The following is a 19,411-nucleotide window of genomic DNA, read 5'->3' on the forward strand; positions in this document are numbered from 1 at the left end:
AGGACAGGGGCCCCAGGACAGACGCACAGCGGGGCCCTCGACCTTACAAGATATCAAAGATGTCATGAGTCTTTGTGCTGGTTTCGTTTTTCTTTGCAACCGCTCTTTTTCCTTCTATCTATAGTTCCTTTATGCTTCTCTGTGCCACCTCTTTGTAATTCTTTTCATTAGTTTCAGTGTTATTGTTGAAGATTTGTCTTTTTGGTTGTCTTTTGGATCCTTGGAGGGCAGTTCCCAGTTCCCATACAGCCACTTTATGTTTCAGTGTGAAAATTTTTGCGTGTGTTATCTTTGCTTTTTATATTCTTTCTCTCTTCATAGTTCAAATGTAAATACACTATATTGCCAAAAGTCTTCACTCACCTATCCAAATCTTGAATTTCTGGTGTTCCAAACACTTCAACAGATGCATAAATTCAAGCACCTACGCATGCAGACATTTGTGAAAGAATGGGTCGCTCCCAGGATCTGAGTGAATTCCAGCATGGTACCATGATAGCAACCATAAATATTCCACAGTAAACTGTCTGATATTATAACAAAGTAGAAGAGGTTTAGAATGGCAGCAACTAAGCCATGACATACTAGTCAACATTCACAGCAAGTACAATCACAGCAGATGCTGAGGTGCATGGTGCACAGAAGTCACCAACTTTCTGCAGAGTCACTCACTACAGAGCTCCAGACTTCATGTAGCCTTCGGACTAGCTCCATAACAGTTCACAGAGAGCTTCATGCAATGGGTGAGCCATGGTCTTAGATGGTTAAGACTTTGGTTAAGGCTTTGAATTGGGTTTGATGATCTAAGGATCATCAAACCCAATTCAAAGCGTCGGATGCAGTGGTGTAAAGCACGCAACCACTGGGCTCTAGGAGTGGAGATGTGTTCTCTGGGGTGATGAATCACACTTCTCTGTCTGGCAGTCCAATGGATGAGTCAGGGCTTGGCGGTTGCCAGGAGAACAGTACTCTCTGACTGCACTGTGCCAAGTATAAAGTTTGGTGAGTGGGCGTTATGGTGTGGGGTTGTTATTCAAGAGTTGGGTTCGGCCCCTTAATTCCAGTGAAAGGAACTCTTATTGCTTCAGTGTACCAAGACATTTTGCACAATTTGATGCTCCCAGTTTGGGGATGGCCCCTTCCTGTTCCAACAAGACTGTGCACCAGTGCACAAAGCAAGGTCCATAAACACATAGATGAGCATTGGGGTGAAACGGCATTTCGGTATGCTGTATACTGTGTATATTATACTGACAATGAAGTCCTTGAATCTTGAATATGTGTGAATAGTTTTGGAATTATAGTTTACTGATTGTTTAGCAGATGTGTCCTACTGCCTTGGTCCTTCCAACCTAAAATAAGTCAGAATTCTTTGCAATATTTTTGTATTTGTATGTATTTAGGATAGTTTTGTGTCTCTTTGTAGGGCAATTTATGCATCTGTGTGAATTGTTTTGCATTTGTGATTGTTTTTTGCCTCTTTTTTATGGCATTAGTTTTCGCTTTGTGGTCACTTTCTGTCTCCCTGTAGTCCTTTTTTGTAGCGGATCTGTCCCACTGATCCCCTGACCAGTTGTCTTCCCATGACCATATGACTTTATTCATTTGACCGGAAATCACACAGAGTGACTCAGAAAGCCTCGAGGGAAATCAGGGCTTAAAGTTGACCTATTCTTCTTTTTCTTGTTTTCTGTCATTTGCTACAATAATGGATGATCACATTAAATGTGATAGTTAGTTTCACGTAATTAGGCCAGTTTATGTTAAACAATGTGAGGCAAGAGCTCTATTTTTTATTATTTTGGATCTCTTTCATTTTGCTGGGAGCTGGTATCGTCGTCATCTGAGGCACACAGCTTTAACTGTGAACACTGAGCTGATTTGATGTTCAAATTTTCTGTTTGTGAGGAGAAGCCTCACAAACCCTCAGGAAGGGAAGAGCCAAAACCTTTAAATGTTTTAACATAAATAAGGATTATTTCAGAAAAGCTACTCTCCAAGTCCAAGAATAGAATTTGTTGTCACAGTCAACATGAAAAAAAAAACCGATCCACTGAAATTTTAAAAAAGTCTCAATTTATAATTTTCCTTATTCAGAAAGAAAACCTGTGCTGTCTCTTTAAAGAATCCAAATAGTATTATTAATGATGTCATGCATAAATATAAGTTCAAAGGTATATGTTAATTTGAATTGATGTGTAAGATATTTTCATTCTTGAATGAAGATTTTATTTGATGTTTTTTGTTGTGTTTGGTTTTGAATGTGAAGCATTGTTACTCTGCAAAGCTGCATTTGTCTGCAAGATGATCTCATCCTAGCTGTTCTTTGTTTCATCGAACCAGACAGCCAACCAGCAGAATAGTGGGGACATCTAGTGGTTTCTTTCTTTCTTTCTTTCTTTCTTTCTTTCTTTCTTTCTTTCTTTCTTTCTTTCTTTCTTTCTTTCTTTCTTTCTTCAAATGCAAAACCCCCCAAAAGCATGCGATTCAAACAGCACTATTGTTACATCAGGGTTACACTATTATTCCTCTTTCAGAATCATGTGAGATCCTGAGATGCAGTGTATTTTTTATGTCCTCTGCAATGGATATTTTACATCTTTTGAACTTATTGAGCTGCCCTACTAAGTCCCGATGTGCTCAATAAAGGATATCCTTGGCTTTCCAACGATATCTCACGTGTTTGTGTGGCCTCTTTTAGCTCAAAAGAGGCAGGAAATAACAAAAAAGGTTAAAGTGAAAGATATTACTGTCTTTTTTCATGTAATTTCAGGTGGCTTCAGGTTCCTAGACTCCGTAAAGATTTTCATTCAACTTGGATTTGAATTAGCAGCTTATTGGTGCGTCTGTTCAAGTCGACAAATAATGTTAAAACAAATGAAGCCACTGGATTTAAATCTGGATCCATCTGGTGGTTGAACGGCGCTCTAGCAGAGTCTCTGGACTGCATAGTAACTTTTCTTCTCTTTGACATAAGTATACAGAAACATAGCGTGGGCAACGGTCTGAGATACTAATATTATCAAATAAAATCTGCACTTCATTATGATTTCTACTTTAAATAGTGTGAAGGAAACCTCAGACTGCAGTGTTCAGTGATTTATTGACACTAGGTAAGCAATGTTTAGTGTAAAATACACATTTTTATTGTTCAAACACATAACCATGTTACATTTGTTAAATATTTATAACTGGTAATAATTCAACCCCACTAGGATTAAATAACACACAAAGAATAAAGTGATAAATAATACAGAAGTGATACTTTAGATTGTATTACACATAGTCAGATGTTTATAACAAGTAATAAATTATTCTGTTCATCTTTGTCTGAGCATAAAAATTAGATTTGATTCATTGGAATAATTTAAATTATTGGATAAATTATGACATATTAAGAAACGTTAGATAATTCTAAAGTGCCTTATGATGCTGATGCTGTTACACAGCTGTCTTATGTAGGAATGTTGAATTTTTTTTAAAAGAGAAATCTTACAAAGTCAAGTTGTGCATTTGCTATAGTGTAATATTATTGTAATACACAGTGTAAATTATCCTGAGGTACCACAGGAAAAAAAAGATGAGTTCCAAGAGTAAAAATAAATCTCATCCCTCCTCCTCGGCTCAGACACAGTGCACGCTCCTTTAGAGCTGCATACGATCCACCATCACAGTGTGAATTCTGTATCTGCTAGCAGGGCCTCTGTCAGTCTGTCTCGCAGGATCTCCTTAGTTGAGTAAAAAGGCAGATTCAGAATAGAGTGACATGTCAGGGCCTCAGGGAAGTGCTGATCACAGGTGCTGCTCTGAATTTGCTTGACCCGAACCTTCATATGGACCTGGTCCATGCCAAGAATTGGAGCTCTTCTATAACCAGTCAGGAACCCTGAAGAACAGCAGTGGAAGGAAAATCTTATTACAAACTTATTGTAACAAATCTTGTTACAATAAGTACATAGGGTTTCTTCTGACCTAGCCACTTCATTCTAATAGACTAGAATGGTTACAGCATTTTGTGATTTGTTTCTTTGCATTCACAACCCTGCGTTTTGGTTTCACATCTAGTTCTGTTCATTATATATTGTATTTCTTGTGTACTTCATGTCCCTGTGTCTGAGCTGGTCTATTTGTTTGTCTTGTATCCCTTTGTGTCAAGTAAGTTGTGATTCCTCAGTGTTTATCTGTTTGATTTTGAGAGCCTTAGTTTTCCTCTTAGTTTAGTGTTTCTAGTTTTACACCTTCTTTATTTGCTTATCTGGGTTCTGTTTCCAGTTAAAGTTTGTTGTATTCTAGCTCTCTTTTTATTTATTGTGCTTCCCCTGTGTTTAGTTACTATCTTTATGAGATTTTTGTTAGTCCTTTGCCTTGTTTGCACTGTGTCTAGTTTAGATTCCCTTGTCTCTTCCTGCTGTATCTATGAGCTGTTTTCCCCTTTTCTAAATACCTTGTGTAGAAATTGTCTGGATCTTCCCACGGTCCTTTGTCATGTCTGTTTTAGATCATGTCAAAGATTTAACTTTGACTATGAAGCAGGCAAATACTTTTACACAGCACTGTACATACCACAAGTCCTTAATATTGCCCACATTTTAATAACATATCACAGGGAAGATTTCAACAGTGAAAAGCTGTAGAAATTTGTCAAGTACTTACGAAGGAAATCTTTCCTCTGCTCTTCAGTTAGTTCGTCAAACACCTCCCAAAACATCTTTATGGTGGAATGGCGAACATGCTCCAACTCATAAACTGTGTTCTGTAGACAGTGAAAATTATTTTTTTGCAAATGAGTTGATAAAGTCAGGCACATACACGTACACAGGTATTCTGTTGCAGCTGTGAAACTACAGCCTGTGTCTGTTTGGCTGACTGTACCTGTTTGAACTTTTCCCAGTCATACACATCCTGGCCGACCAGCACTCCCTGCAGCTCCTCTGGTCGAAACAGCCTCACCAAATCCTGGTCACACACCAGGAAGAAGCCTCGCTTGAACTCCTGGAACACACTCTCCACTGATGTGTTGAAGGCATGATTCACATAGGCCTCCACAAACTCCTTCCTGTTTAGGAGGGAAATTTTTAAATCAGCAAATATTTCACCGAGACAAAGGTGCTGCAGATGAACCTCACAAGCACGTCATGTTTTATATGCTTACTTATTTTGACTTGTCAGTGGCTTTCCAGGAGTTTGAGGATCCAGGTCAACATCTATTCCATCCCAGTTTATCTGTAAATTAGTTATAAATCAGATGAGTTTAGCTGCAAAACCTGAGAATGAGACAGATTACTGATCATCTTCTATAGTAAAACACATACCCAAAAGTCCATGTAGAGATTATCCAGAACATCATCTTCATAGTTTAAGATGGTCTGCAGAGTCCTTTAAAGAAATTAAAACAAAAAGTTGTATTAAGAGAAGTTCAACTATGTACATTTTACAGCAGTCACAAGTTACTGTAACTTTTGACACACGACAACTTAAAATACATCCATCCATACATTTTCTTCTGCTTGTCCGGGGCCAGGCTGTGGGACCAGCAGCAGCATGTGTTACTGAAATGAAATGGATACTTACCGTCCTACAGTCGGGCTGAACTCCATCATATCCTCCAGTGTCGGCTCTAAACTGAGTAGCTTCTTGAACAGAACCAGTGGGAATGGTAAGTGTATGATACACTGGTTGTACAAGGCCAAGCCACACAGTAGTCCAAACAGGAAGAAGTTTCTCTTGCTCTCTTCTGTTGCCTGCATTAATAAAAGTTCACTTTGGTTCTATTATTGCTTATCGTTAAAATTTCAATCCTTTAACCAATTTTATACAGTTGGTGGGCTCAGTTTTAAAGTCTTACATTGGAGGGAAACCATGCCAGGGTTTTGGAGTCATTGAGCATGAACATCCCAGATTCTTCTGACACCATTTTAAGAAACAGGTGGTGAAAAAGGTCTCGTTTGTAGACATCTTTGGTGTTTGGGTCCTCATCAAAATAGACCTGCGAAAATATAAGAGTTGCAGAAGTTTTTGATGAGAACAGTTGCAGAAGAGTCTGGATATACTTTAATCATCAGGGGAAAATATTCACCACAAGTGGCTTCTTGCAGGCGCTGTGAGGAGCAGCTTCCAGCTCTCTGAAGGTGCCTTCGAAAAGTGACGCACGCTGCAGCCGCAGTTCAAAAAAAATTGGATTTGACTGAGGATTCAATTTATCAGGCAAACCAAAAGCCATCTGGTGCTGTCTCTACAATAGAGATAACAAAAAAAATATTTTTAAAAATTCTATTTCTCTTTGAATGACATTTTATTGAATACAGCAAGTCTTACTTCTTATAATGGCATTTATTTTGCTGTGCACTGGGGGGCAGCACAGTAATCCATAATAACAATGACTACTGCCTCACAAGATTACTGGGACTAAATTTGCTGATAGTTTCATAAGTGAAGAACAATATTATCATTTGACACAATTCCGGTCACCTGATGAATAATCTGTGTCATTTAAGCACTGCTCAGGTTATCAGGCTGCTGACTAATTAAATAACTCCTCCTGTTTTGTTTTGTTTTTAAATATTGCAGGTAGTGTAAAGCAAATTTGTGGAAGATAAAGCAGTTGCTTGGTTCAGGCTTAAGTTACCTGAGTGCATTCAGAATTCATGTCGAACACTGTTTTCTTTGATTGCAGATCCATCACGATTGGGAACTTGCACAGGATGAGCGGCTCAGCATTTGCATACTGAAATAGAAAAATCCACATAGATCATTTAGGTTTACCAACACATGAAAACCATTTCTTTGTAATATCAACATCAACATTAGGCATTGACTAAAAGTGACAGAATCAAAGATGAGAAGAATGGAATAACAAAGTATGACACAGTAGATTACACACAGACACACTACTTTAGACCAGAACATTTTACCTTTCGTTGTGACTGTAAAAGCCAATGTTGCAAATCCTCAAAAAGGAATGCTTCATCAGCTGACACACAAAAATCACTTTCTGGTATCCTTCGAGACTCTGCAACCCTGCTGTTGGCCTTTAAAGGAAACATTTGACTTTAAATTTCTTTTTTTTTCAGGTAAAATAACTGACAGATAAAGGCTTAAGAGGGAGTAAAATGACTGTTTTAGGATATTTATACTAACATTGTACATATATTGGAGGACTAGCAGCAGATGTCTGACTCCAGAGTTGCGAGGTACAGGTTTGAAGGACAAGATCTCTGATAGGGCCTTCTTCCACACCTTAACGTATCGCACCATGGTGGAGGGTGACAGCGAGGACCACCAGTCACCTGAAGCAAAACAGAGAGCAGATAAAAACTACATGCCATGAAGCTTTGAGCGCTTTCTCACCTTCCAGATTAAAAAGAGTATTGTGATATCATGTAGACAGCTGTGACAGTACCTATGATCTTAAGGCTTTCATTCGACAACCTTGCTACTGCACCAGCTACCGCCTCAGCAAGCTCTGTGCTCTGTTGCCATGTTTGTTTCTGGATTGCATGCAGAAGCTCATTGAGAAGAAGGTAGATTCTCAACCCCTCCACTCCAACTGGTTTCTGATCAAGGGAAGGGAGCAGGTGTAGCACAGCAGCCTCGATCTGTTTGAAGATGATTCCAAAAATCACTGAACAGCAGGTAGCTCCAGGTACATTGAATGTGGCTTTTGTTCGACGGTGTTCAGAGGAAAAATGCTAGGACTATATAGTCATTCTTTAAAAGTCAGGAAGTTCATTCAGTTAACACAGACAAGAGCAGTGCCTGATCAGGGAGAGTGTAACCAGTTACAATCTGAAGTTGTCGAAAAGGTTAGCTATAAGGATACGTTCACTAAATGTGTCATGTGTGTATGACTGTCTGATCAGAATGTGGCCATGCAGAACAAACTGAATATCAGTTGCAGTTTTTTCAAGAACCGCTCATCTGAACACCACGAGTGAGGAACTGAAGTTCTGATTTGGATGCTCATCAAATTAAATTCTAGTATTTTATTAGTTTCTCAATCAACACTTAGAAGATATTTGTGTCTGTGTGACACGTCTGTACAGATTTAGCTTTATATTACTAGGCATTTATGGACAAACACAGATTTCTCAAATTATTAGTAAGATATTTATAAAATAACAAACAAACAAACACATAACTTTTCTTACAGATTACTTCTGTATTCAACATACCTTTGCCCGAGCACTTTCCTTAGTTAACAGTTTCTTGAAAGCAAGCTGTGCATGGTTCAGGTTTAAGCCGTGGTACTTTGGTGAAGTTTGGAAATGTTTATCACCGCTAAGAAGAAAAAGAAGAAAGTCCATATCAAAGTATTGCACTTATCTATCTATCTATCTATCTATCTATCTATCTATCTATCTATCTATCTATCTATCTATCTATCTATCTATCTATCTATCTATCTATCTATCTATCTATCTATACATATATACATATATATACATATACATATACATATATATACATATATATACATACATATATATATAGCAACTATAGCCATACTTTAGTTATTTCAGGCCCGAGAGACTAGATAGCCCACCTTTGAGATGAGAAAAAGAAGAATGTGGTGCACAGAAACTGTGTATTTACCTTTGCTCAAGGAAGCTTTTATTCAGACAGGATGCAGAGGAAAATGCCCTGTAGATTTCCCTGTGAAGATTTAATGTTTTCATTCCATTGCAGAAAAAATGAATAATTTGAGTCACAGAAACACCAGGCAAATCAACAAGCTGTGACTGCCAGTGCATCATACGTACTGTTTTTTCTTTTTCCATGGCTTTGAATCACATTCAGAGATCCATTTGTCAACCATGTCATCAAGACAGTGTTGTGATGCAATGCCACAGTTAGTCTTTGAACCCTTGTGAATGCCCTGTGAAAGAAAGCAGTGATTGTTTACATATTTACACCTCCTCCATTATGGTCTGTACTTTATGTGTTAGTGTCAGTACCTCATCAGACAAGCATCTTGCAAATGAACAGTTATCTTCTGCGAAGATGTTTCTGATTTTGGGCTCACCAGTGTCTGAAATGGCAGGTAAACACATCATTTCTTTCTCAGATACAGCAAATTCATTGTATCCTTAAATCATTAATAACAGAGGTGTAGTTACCCTGTGGCAGTCGAACAGGCAGTGGCACAGATGGATTACTCTCCTCTCGATGTCCCAGCTGCCCTTGATCCTCACAACCAAAGGAGTAGACCCTCTTGGATTCGGTCAGCACTAAAGTGTGATTCCTGTGTAGATGATAATATACTAAATATTTAGACCTAAAAACCATAGTTACACTTTACTAACTGCTTTCTTCGAGCACTGTTTACATCATAAATTTAAACAATATGTGTGTCGTACCTTCCACATGCAATCTTGGTGACCTTTGCCCCCCAGAGCTCCGCAACAAGTCGAGGACGCAGTTCGTTGTGTAGTGAGTTGTGACCGAGCTGTCCGTGTTGACCGGAGCCAAATGTAAACACTGCACCATGCTGAGGAGCCAAACACACAACCACAGTGTAAAGTCCCACAGCCATTATTATTGTTTTTCTTCACTGTACTGTTACAATACAGCAGGTAGCAAAAGGCTCAGATAAAGAAACTGGGCCATGCTGTCCCAGCACCAGCTTACACCAATGAACAAATGGAGTATTTAGCAACCACATTTTTCCATTAGGAGCTGGTAGAAACCGAAGAAGAGTTTAAAGGAGAGCACTAAAAAGCTCCTGTTGTCTAACCTTTGTCAAAATGGCGGTGTGGTCCTGTCCACAGGAAATGCGCTGAGCTTTCTTCATATTCAAACACTGAACAGGAGCTGGTGTGTGTCTGTCTATAAGGAAAAGGATTGTCAGTGTTATTATGTTACCAGATTATAATGCTCATTAACATACAATAAAGTTAGGACATTTATTTTAAAGCCACAGTACCTTTAGTGTCTCCCAGCCCGAGCTGTCCACAGTCATTTCTTCCCCAGCTGAAAACACCTCCAGAGACAGAGAGGGCAAAACTCTGGTCTCCTCCTGCAGCGACCTGGATCACGGGGATCGCTGACAGTGATGGCACATGTTGAGGTGATCTGCAGACAGACTCTCTCGTACCCAGACCCAGCTGACCCCTGCAGTCCTGACCCCACGTATACAGCTGACCATCTGTGGGAGTTTATGAGTTCGTGATCAATGTTATGACAAGCCCATCAGTTGGATGGTCACAAACTGAGGGTGTGCAGTAAAATTTTTATATAATAAAATTTTATATCCTGGTGCAGATCCCAAAGTTCCTAAAGATAAATCTTTAGGAAGATAAGTCACGCTGAAGAAAGTTGATTACATTTTTATAAAATAATGCACAAGAAATTTCCATTTCAAATAGAAATGTAGACATGCATTGCAATGTTAATAATGTGAAAATTCCTGATGGAGAGTCAAGTGTGAAAATCAAGGATAATGTTTATGGAGGACAAAAATTAATCTCAGCTGCAATCCCAATTTATAAGTGTATCTTTTTGCCCAACCACATACGCTGACGGTTCAGCTGATACTTCAATCCCTTGTTTGTTTGATAGATAGATAAACTATGATACCATGCATGTATTAGGGATACATACCTGTACACACACGTGCCAAAGTAACATGAACTACATGAAAACAGACTATGATATAAAATTACATGTGTATTATGAAGTGCAACCAAATGTGATTGAATGTAAGCTGGATGGGCTGACTCAGTCTGTTTTAATCATTTTTACTTGTCCATTTGTAGCACTTGCAGAATTCTACTGTACCTTTGGTGAGTGCAACGGAGTGCTGACTCCCACAAGCAACTTGAGAAACGTGTATGTTAGAAAAAGCTTCGAGTGGCCTGAAAAAGATGGAGCAGAAGAAGAGAACAGAGCTGAAAGAAGCCATATATATATATATCTATACAAAATCCAAATATAGGCATTGTCCTAGGACTAGGAATACTAACAATGGTGCTACCTACCTACCTGCCTACTACTACTAATAATAATAATAATACATAATATGACTTTTTATGCCAGTCTGTGGAGCATAATCTGTATCTGTTACCTGGGAGTGAAAGGTGGGTGTCTCGTGTCCACACAGAGAACTTTGCCGCTCTCAGACAGCAGTGCGACCACATCATCGCCACAACTCACAGCCTCTATCTTCTCTTTGTGTTTCACAAACTCTGCAGATTCACAAGCCACAAACACAGCAGGTGTGAGTGGACACAGTTCGGTTAAATGTAGCAGAGAGTGAACTTGTTAGTGACACCGATACTCACTCTGCCTGCCTCTCGCTCTTCTCCCATCCTCGCTCTCGTTTATTTGGATAAAAAACGCGTTTCCGTTACTTTTAACGAAAGCCAGCACGTTTCGACCTGCCGACAGATCCGCGATGTGATAGCTGATGTTTAAATAATGAACTCCATCATCAGTGGTCGTGCTGTCGGTACCGGAGCCGTCTTTCACGTAAAACCCGCGCTGACAGTCCTCTCCCCAGGAAAACATGTTGTCGTGTGTTTAGGAGCAACAGCTGATCCTCACTGTGTCACTCTGCAGTCTGTCAACAAGAAACGAAACTTACCTGGAAAACAAAACTTAAATACGGTGTGAACAGCGTGACGAAAGGAAACAATAACACGAGTCAGCTGATCAGTTAAAGTAAGGAAAGCGAAAGTGAAACTGATGATAAATATGTCAGACAACGAAAACGAAAATTGTGTAGTTATGTGGGTTTCGTTTCACACGCAGAGAAGGAGGATTCAGGACTGTTAAGGAAGATGTTGTATTTAAAAAGTGAGTGAAGAAAACTCGAAAATAAATAAATAAATAATAAAAGATCCCAGCAAACTCAGTGGTAAAGAGTATGTTTCCGTGGTACAGTGTGGGAAATGTTAATAATGCTGAGAGATGGGCTCACATTTTTACTTAATAATCTACAAACTACAAACAAACTACAGCATGTACATTATCATGTGAGCGTGAAATGTATAAAGTAGTAAGTAATACAGTTAAGCTAAAGTGTGTTATTATGCTCATTTGTGTTAGTCTTCATACTGTGTAATCATTCTTAACAGGTGGGGTTGCTGGGAGTGCCTGAGGTTATTAAGGATTTCAACTTAAATTAAAGTGATACTGTGCCAGGAGCAGGAGAAAATGGAGAGTCTGGAACAATCAGAAGCTTTTTGCTTGCAGGGATTGGTTAAGTATACACTGACGTCATTGTGTGAAACGTTGTCCTTGTTTGATGTGTAGTATCAATGCAGACGTCATTTGGACATTTGCACTCTGTGGAGGTGGATAAGTGTAAGACATGCAAATGAGAGCTTGTAAATTAATTCAGGATCAGATATATCGACTGCCATAGACCATAGAAACAAGGGACATTTCTTGTTTATACACCACTTCGAATTTAGTCATCACAATTATTAACTCTTTCTTTATTTCACAGCTTGTCTTTTGTTCTTTCTTCCTACCCTCACCTCAAATGCCCCTGGCCTTGGTTCCCTTGCAACTGCCTGGAAATCAGTGCTATATTACAGGAGACCTTTTGTACTTTCCCTTGTTTTCTATCACAGATATATTTTCAAAATGCTGGTTCCCCCACCTGAACATAGCCAAAGTTTAAAATAAATGTCTGTATAAATAGCCATGGCTTGGTATGATGTCAGATAGAGCAGATATGGTCAGATATGGAGGCTCCACCCACCGACTGCTCAAACGTTTTGCTTGTGGAGGTAGCCAACCAAAAGAAACTTGGTTTAAAACGAAAAGGTTGGATTATTTTGAACATTGAATCATGCAAAGCTACTTTATCAGAGTCTAGGAATAATGCAGTTTATTTTGAAAACAATATTTTTTTCTTCCAAATTTTGACCAATTTCCTTTCCTTGGGCACAGAGGGTCTCTAATCCAGTCTTTTTATCCCAGCAGATCCACATGAATCCTAATTAAAACGAGTCCTCCCTCCAACATCATTAGATTCTTTAAAAAGCAAAACCAGGTTAAAAAAAGCAGGGAGTTTTAGCTCATGAGTTAAAACGGTGAGCTATGAGTTAAAATGGTGAAAAGCATTTTAAGTTGTGTGACGTATGATTCACCAACTCAGGGGATTTTTCTTCTTTCTTTTTTTTTGACCTGCTGAGTGCAAAACAGCCACCGCACTACCTGCTGCCACTCCTCCACTGGCCACAGGAGCTGCAGCTGCTATTCCAGCTGAGGTGAAACCAACAGCCCCCAGGACAATAGGAGCAGAGATCACTGCTGTACCTGAGACCAGGAAGAAACACTTGGTGACTGGGTGTGTAAAGCGCTTTGGGGGGACTAGTAAAAGCGGGACAAGTGGGAATTTGTCTGAATTTAAGAGAAGATGAATAAAAGTGAGGAGTATTTACTACATGCTTTGGGTGACTAAATGGAGGATGGATAGGTGACGTGAAAACACTACTGACCCTTTATACTGAGCCAATAGCTCACACACTTCTATTAAATCTGTCTAAAGAGCCAGTAATCACAGAGGATAGATACTGGAAGCAAACTGAAATGTTAGGAGGAACTAAATCACACATTACAACACCAGTGGCAGCACCCTGCTGTCTCACACATCGGGATCACGGTCCTGTTGAAACGGGCTAATCGCTAAAGCTCACAGTTGCATTCGTCTATACTCAATATGATCGAAAAAACTATTTTAACAAACAATTAAAAAATGAAGAAGTAAAAGATCTACTATAGCCAAAAGAAGACCATTTACAGACTATAGCGCTGTGAAAAAGTATTTGCCTCCTTTCTGCTTTCGTATCTTATTCCATATTTGTCACACTTACACGTTTCAGATCAATACATTTATAACATTAGACAACAATGTCTAATATTAAACGGCAGTTTTCAAGGGAAAAACGCTATCCAAACATACTTGGTCCTATATGAAAAAGTAATCGCACTGAAAACCTTGTGTGTCACCTCTGACACCAACAACTGCAGCAAGCGTTTGGTGCTAGAGGTCACATTTGGACTCTGGACCTCTGGGGAGTGTGCAGATGATCTCATTACTGTCTAAAAATCCAAGGAGTGCTGAATCATTGAAAAATACACAGTAACAGGTGTGTAGCATCGCTAACTAGGTAGCAACAAGCCTCTAACACAGTGTGTGTATGCTAACGGCTAATCTAGCAAACAAATGAACAGAGTGCTTTTAAGAGGATAAGATGACAAGCTGTGTGTCTTTTTTATAATGACCTGCTTGAATTTACCTTAATCCAAGGAGTGGTCAGTGTGGGGAAATCTGCCATGAGCAGATAAAGTGGATGAGTGGGACTAGGTAGGTGTGCCGAAAAGAGGCAACAAAGCTGACGCTGAAGACTGTGGTAAGAACATAGTGGTGCTGCCAGCAGGTTTCCGGTTAGCAGGAAGACTTTGGCACAGTAACACCTGCAACATTGGCAGTCCCATTTTGTGAAAGGCAATAAAAAATAGCTAGGTTTCCATGTGTCATTTGTGTGGAACAATACTGCACAAGAAGCTAAACAGATATTTTTTTTTAAAAAGGAAGAAAAATGTTGAACAACAGAAGATAAATGTCCTTTTTTTCTAATGTCAACTGGCCGGCTGTGTGGTGCACGGCATTAAGAGGCCAGCAGTCAGACCCCAGAGTTTAACGGCCAAGTTCGAGTCTCTGATGGTCCGTCTGCTACAGCGGGGTAGGCCGAGCGAAAGACGAAGCTCCGGGCTCCTCCTTTTTCCAGCGTTTTTTTTTTCATTCACATTTATTTACATTTATTTAGATATCAAGCTGCAAGTAAAAGCTCAGGGAAACACTTTTAAGGCGCCCTTTAAGGTACCCTATATATGTCCTTTCACATCTTATCACTTCATACAGTGCTATGGGACAGTCTACACGTGCTACTTTCTGCACAAGCTTTTATCACACACGACCCACTGTTTACAGGTAACAAATACAGTGTCATTAATGTTAAAGTGGCTGTGTGGAGTAGCACAACCATTGCTAATATAACACTTTTCACATGCATTTCTACATATTACAGTGTCTTTTACCATCTTTATGGTGCTAGCTTAAAGTCATGCTGTAAATGTTAGCTTGTAGTGAAACATATTCAGACCATGTTAGGACAGAAATATTGGCTTCTATCATGACTAGTTAACAGAGATGTTAACTGCCCACGCTTTACTGTATTCCGATTACTTTTTTCAAGTTTACAGCAGTGTGTCATGTTGTTAAAAAAGTGAGTGACGTGAGCACAGTTCTGACATATCAGGAAGTGAACACAGTGACTGAAGCGGTGTTCACATTCATCCTTTAATCATGACAAAACGTGAGGAATCACACTGAGGTGAGACCTTGACAACAGACAAATCAGGAGCCACAGAGTGTCAAGTGTCAGCAGACACCAATCGGGACAATGATAAGAAAGAAATTCATTTACAGACACAAAAAGCAGTTTAAGGTTCTAGATCTGGATTACAACACATCATTATTTATTTAAAGCAACCCAAAATGCATAAATGACTATAACCAAGTACATCCTGTGATTCAGCAGCTGATAGAACCAACTTTAGCAGCAAAAACTTGAGTTAATCATTTTTTATTAGTGTTTCACAGCCAGAGATGGGCAGTAACGCGGGGTAAAGCGTTACTGTAATCCGATTACTTTTTTCAAGTAACGAGTAATATAAGGGATTACTATTGCAAAAAAGGTAATTAGATTACTGTTACTTTCCCGTAAGCACGCTGCGTTACTGCGTTACTAAAACTGTAATTTTTTTGCCAGAGTGCCTCATGACAATAACAGCTGTGTGCAGATCAACAATGGATAATCTATGGAGGAGTGCAGAGAGAGTATGACCGTGCAGCGTTTAAAGCGTGGAAGTACTGAGCTTACTTTGAGTTTGATTCCGTAAAAAGTGACAAAAACTTTTAGAAACTTCTTTTTACACCGAAAAAAACCCTTAACTTCCGAGCAAGCACCGAGTACGCTACTACGGGATTGGAAATTCACAGAGAGACTCGCGGATTCTTCCACAAATTTCTTCTAGTCAGAATGTTGCATATAATTTAATTTTTGCTTGATGCATAAAGTTAAAAGATTAAAACTAATAAAACAAGTTTTAAAAAGAGACTTTTCCATTTGATTACATTTTGTATGATGGATTATGCAGAAAAAGTAGAATTGGGCTGAAAGATCTATAGCTTTATTACCTATTCAGGTCATAAATCATGGTTTTAAAAAGTAACTAAGTAATTAATTACTTTTGAAAATAAGTAATCAGTAAAGTAACGGGATTACTTTTTGGGGGAAGTAATCATTAATTAGTTACTGATTACTTTTTTCAAGTAACTTGACCAACACTGCTAGTTAAGTTACTACCATAGTTAATACAGTTACGGGTAACATGATAGTGCTAACCCATAACCCCGAACTCTGTAATACTGTAAATGATGAGTGATTTAAGTTAACACTAAACATGAAACAGTGTCTCCTGAACATTTATAATCAGGTTCGAGTCTGGCTGCATTGACTTTTGAAGATGCAAATTTAGCATGATGGCTGATGGTGCTGTGTAAGCTTCTACTTACCTTCTACACTGTGTTTAACACACATTTCAGAATAGCAAAGAGGAGCACTGTTGCTTCATCCTTAATACTTTAGAGGAGAACTGGGCTGCAGATCAAAAGGTCCTTAATAGCTTTTTGTCCTCCCTGACCCTCAAAGCCAAACCAGCCATGAGAGCTGATGGGACACAATTTGTAAAAGTGACATTATCAGAAACAAAGGGGAGCAACAATACTTCATATTTGCATTCTTTAGAGAAAAGTATTTGAAAAGGCTGTCTGCTGTTTTGGATTGATGTTGTTCTCCAGAGGCTCAAAGAAGTAGGGCAGTGTCACGGGACGGCAAACTGTGGTGTATTTCAGGAACAGTTACATGCCTGACAACTACACTTCTGAACAGGTCCACCTTTTGATTTGCACTCAGAATGATTATATCAAAGAGTTTAGTTAAAAACACTAAAATGAAACCTGCAGACTTGCTTAAAGTGATTCGTATTCATGAGAAACTGGAACATCATTATCATTAAGTTTATTTCTTTCCCTGCTAAGCAAAGCAAGGCAAGGCAAGTTTATTTGTATAGCACAATTCAACAACAAGGTGATTCAAAGTGCTTTACAGAGACATTAGAAACAAAAACAAATAAAAAGCATGATTTAAAATTGATTAAAACAAGCAAACAAACTAACTAACTAATTAACAAACAAACAAACAAAGCAGTATATAAAATCAAAACAGATAAAATCAGAACAGTAGATAAAATCAATAGTTAAATATAAGTTTTGAAATTTAAGCTTAAAAGTGTGGATTTGGTGCTTTATTCAAATGCAGCTGAGAATAGGTGTCTTCAACCTGGATTTAAATAAACTGAGTGTTTCAGCTGATCTGAGGCTTTCTGGGAGTTTGTTCCAGATATAAGGAGCATAAAAGCTGAATGCAGCTTCTCCGTGTCTGGTTCTGACTCTGGGAACTGATAAAAGACCGGATCCAGATGACCTGAGGGATCTGGAAGGTTCATACTGGGTCAGGAGGTCACTGATGTATTTTGGTCCTAAACCATTCAGAGCTTTATAGACCAGCATCAGAACTTTAAAGTCTATCCTCTGACGGACAGGCAGCCAGTGTAAGGACCTCAGAGCTGGACTGATGTGGTCCACTTTTTTGGTCTTAGTGAGGACTCAAGCAGCAGAATGAGCTTCTGAATGAGCTGTAGTTGTCTGACTGATTTTTTAGGTAGACCTGTAAAGATGCTGTTACAGTAGTCAAGCCTACTAAAGATGAATGCATGGACTAGTTTTTCCAGGTCCTGTTGAGACATCAGGTCTTTTATCCTTGAAATATTCTTGAGGTGATAGTAAGCTGATTTTGTTATTGTCTTAATGTGTTTTTCTAAGTTTAGGTCTGCATCCATCACTACACCCAAATTTTTCACCTTGTTTGTGGTTTTTAGGTGTATAGATTGAAGTTCTCTGGTGACCTGTAATCGTTTTTCTTTGGCGCCAAAGACTATTACCTCAGTTTTGTTTTTGTTTAGCTGGAGAAAATTGTGGCACAACCAGTCATTAATCTCCTCGATGCATTTACCAAGAGCCTGTACAGGGCCTTGGTCTCCTGGTGACATTGTGATATATATTTGTGTGTCATCTACATAGCTATGATAGTTTATTTTGTTGTTCTTTATAATCTGTGCCAGTGGGAGCATGTAAATGTTAAACAGAAAGGGTCCCAAGATGGAACCTTGGGGAACTCCACATGTGATACTTGTGTGCTCAGATGTGAAGTTACCTATTGATACAAAGTATTTCCTGTTTTCTAAGTATGTTTTGAACCAGTTTAGTACAGTTCCTGAAAGACCTGCCCAGTTCTCCCGTCGTTTGAGTAATATGTTGTGGTCAACTGTATCAAATGCTGCACTGAGATCCAGTAAAACTAAGACTGACATTTTTCCACTGTCTGTATTCAGACATATGTCATTGAACACTTTGGTCAGAGCAGTTTCAGTGCTGTGGTTCTGTCTAAAACCTGACTGGAAGGCATCATAGCAGTTATTCTGTTTTAAGAAGTAATTGAGCTGTTGAGAAACTGCTTTTTCAATGATCTTACTTAAAAATGGGAGATTTGAGATCGGCCTGTAGTTGTTCATTTGTGTCTTGTCAAGATTGTCCTTTTTCAGTATAGGTTTTATTACAGCAGTTTTTAGTGATTCTGGAAACACACCTGACATTAAAGAAAAGTTGATGATCTGTAACAAGTCTGACTCTAAAGTCTTTGAGACCTTTTTGAAAAAAAAAAAGGAACACCAAGTCTTGCCCTGATTGGCTGATATAAGTGACAACAGACCTGTCGCTGTGTCAGTCTGTGTACATAATCCTCACCTGGGTGTTGCTGTTCAGTGTAAGCAATATCATTTGGATTTTATTCCTCTGATTTATTTCTCTGTGGTTGTGCTCGTCTTCAGGGTCCAGAGAGGGACAAAACAGTATCAGTGGCCTTGTCAGTAGCAGAACGGTTTGTCTTGAAGTCTTAGCGAGAAGTAGGAGGTACAGCAGGGGGGATAGAAGCATCTTTAAAAAGGTTGAAAACTTCTGTTTATTGCTCACCATTTGTTAAACTAGGGAAGTTTAAGCAGTGCATGTGTGGATCTGCACACACATGCAGCATTTGCTTGCATTCCATGTATGAGCTAGCCTCAGTCAAAACAGTGACGACACATACATGACTGCCTGCTGTTTTGCATTACTGTGTATCTACTGTGATTCATGCATGCTGTACTGTGACTGAGATAATAGTGTATATGAGACACACTTGACAACAACATTGATCAGGATGTGAAAAAGCTACCAGAT

At 39.0% G+C, this 19,411-nt stretch overlaps 1 protein-coding gene across 1 annotated transcript; it reads right to left on the reverse strand.

Moving 5' to 3' along the window:
* Positions 1-3,326: 3,326 nt before the first annotated feature.
* Positions 3,327-11,535, reverse strand: LOC308392517 (putative E3 ubiquitin-protein ligase HERC3). Its single transcript, XM_080875588.1, has 23 exons — positions 11,280-11,535; positions 11,063-11,183; positions 10,777-10,853; positions 9,923-10,144; positions 9,734-9,825; positions 9,357-9,487; positions 9,117-9,241; positions 8,955-9,028; positions 8,760-8,875; positions 8,593-8,652; positions 8,172-8,277; positions 7,400-7,595; positions 7,138-7,286; positions 6,912-7,028; positions 6,626-6,724; positions 6,077-6,232; positions 5,846-5,986; positions 5,572-5,741; positions 5,313-5,376; positions 5,153-5,223; positions 4,873-5,056; positions 4,654-4,753; positions 3,327-3,886 (listed from the first exon to the last, which is right to left on the reverse strand). Exons 1-23 carry the CDS (start codon positions 11,503-11,505, stop codon positions 3,669-3,671), a joined length of 3,015 nt encoding a protein of 1,004 aa, XP_080731714.1. The 5' UTR covers positions 11,506-11,535; the 3' UTR covers positions 3,327-3,668.
* Positions 11,536-19,411: the final 7,876 nt, after the last annotated feature.

The sequence above is a fragment of the Rhamphochromis sp. 'chilingali' genome (genome assembly GCF_963969265.1).
Source record: "Rhamphochromis sp. 'chilingali' genome assembly, chromosome: 2".
NCBI lineage: Eukaryota > Metazoa > Chordata > Actinopteri > Cichliformes > Cichlidae > Rhamphochromis > Rhamphochromis sp. 'chilingali'.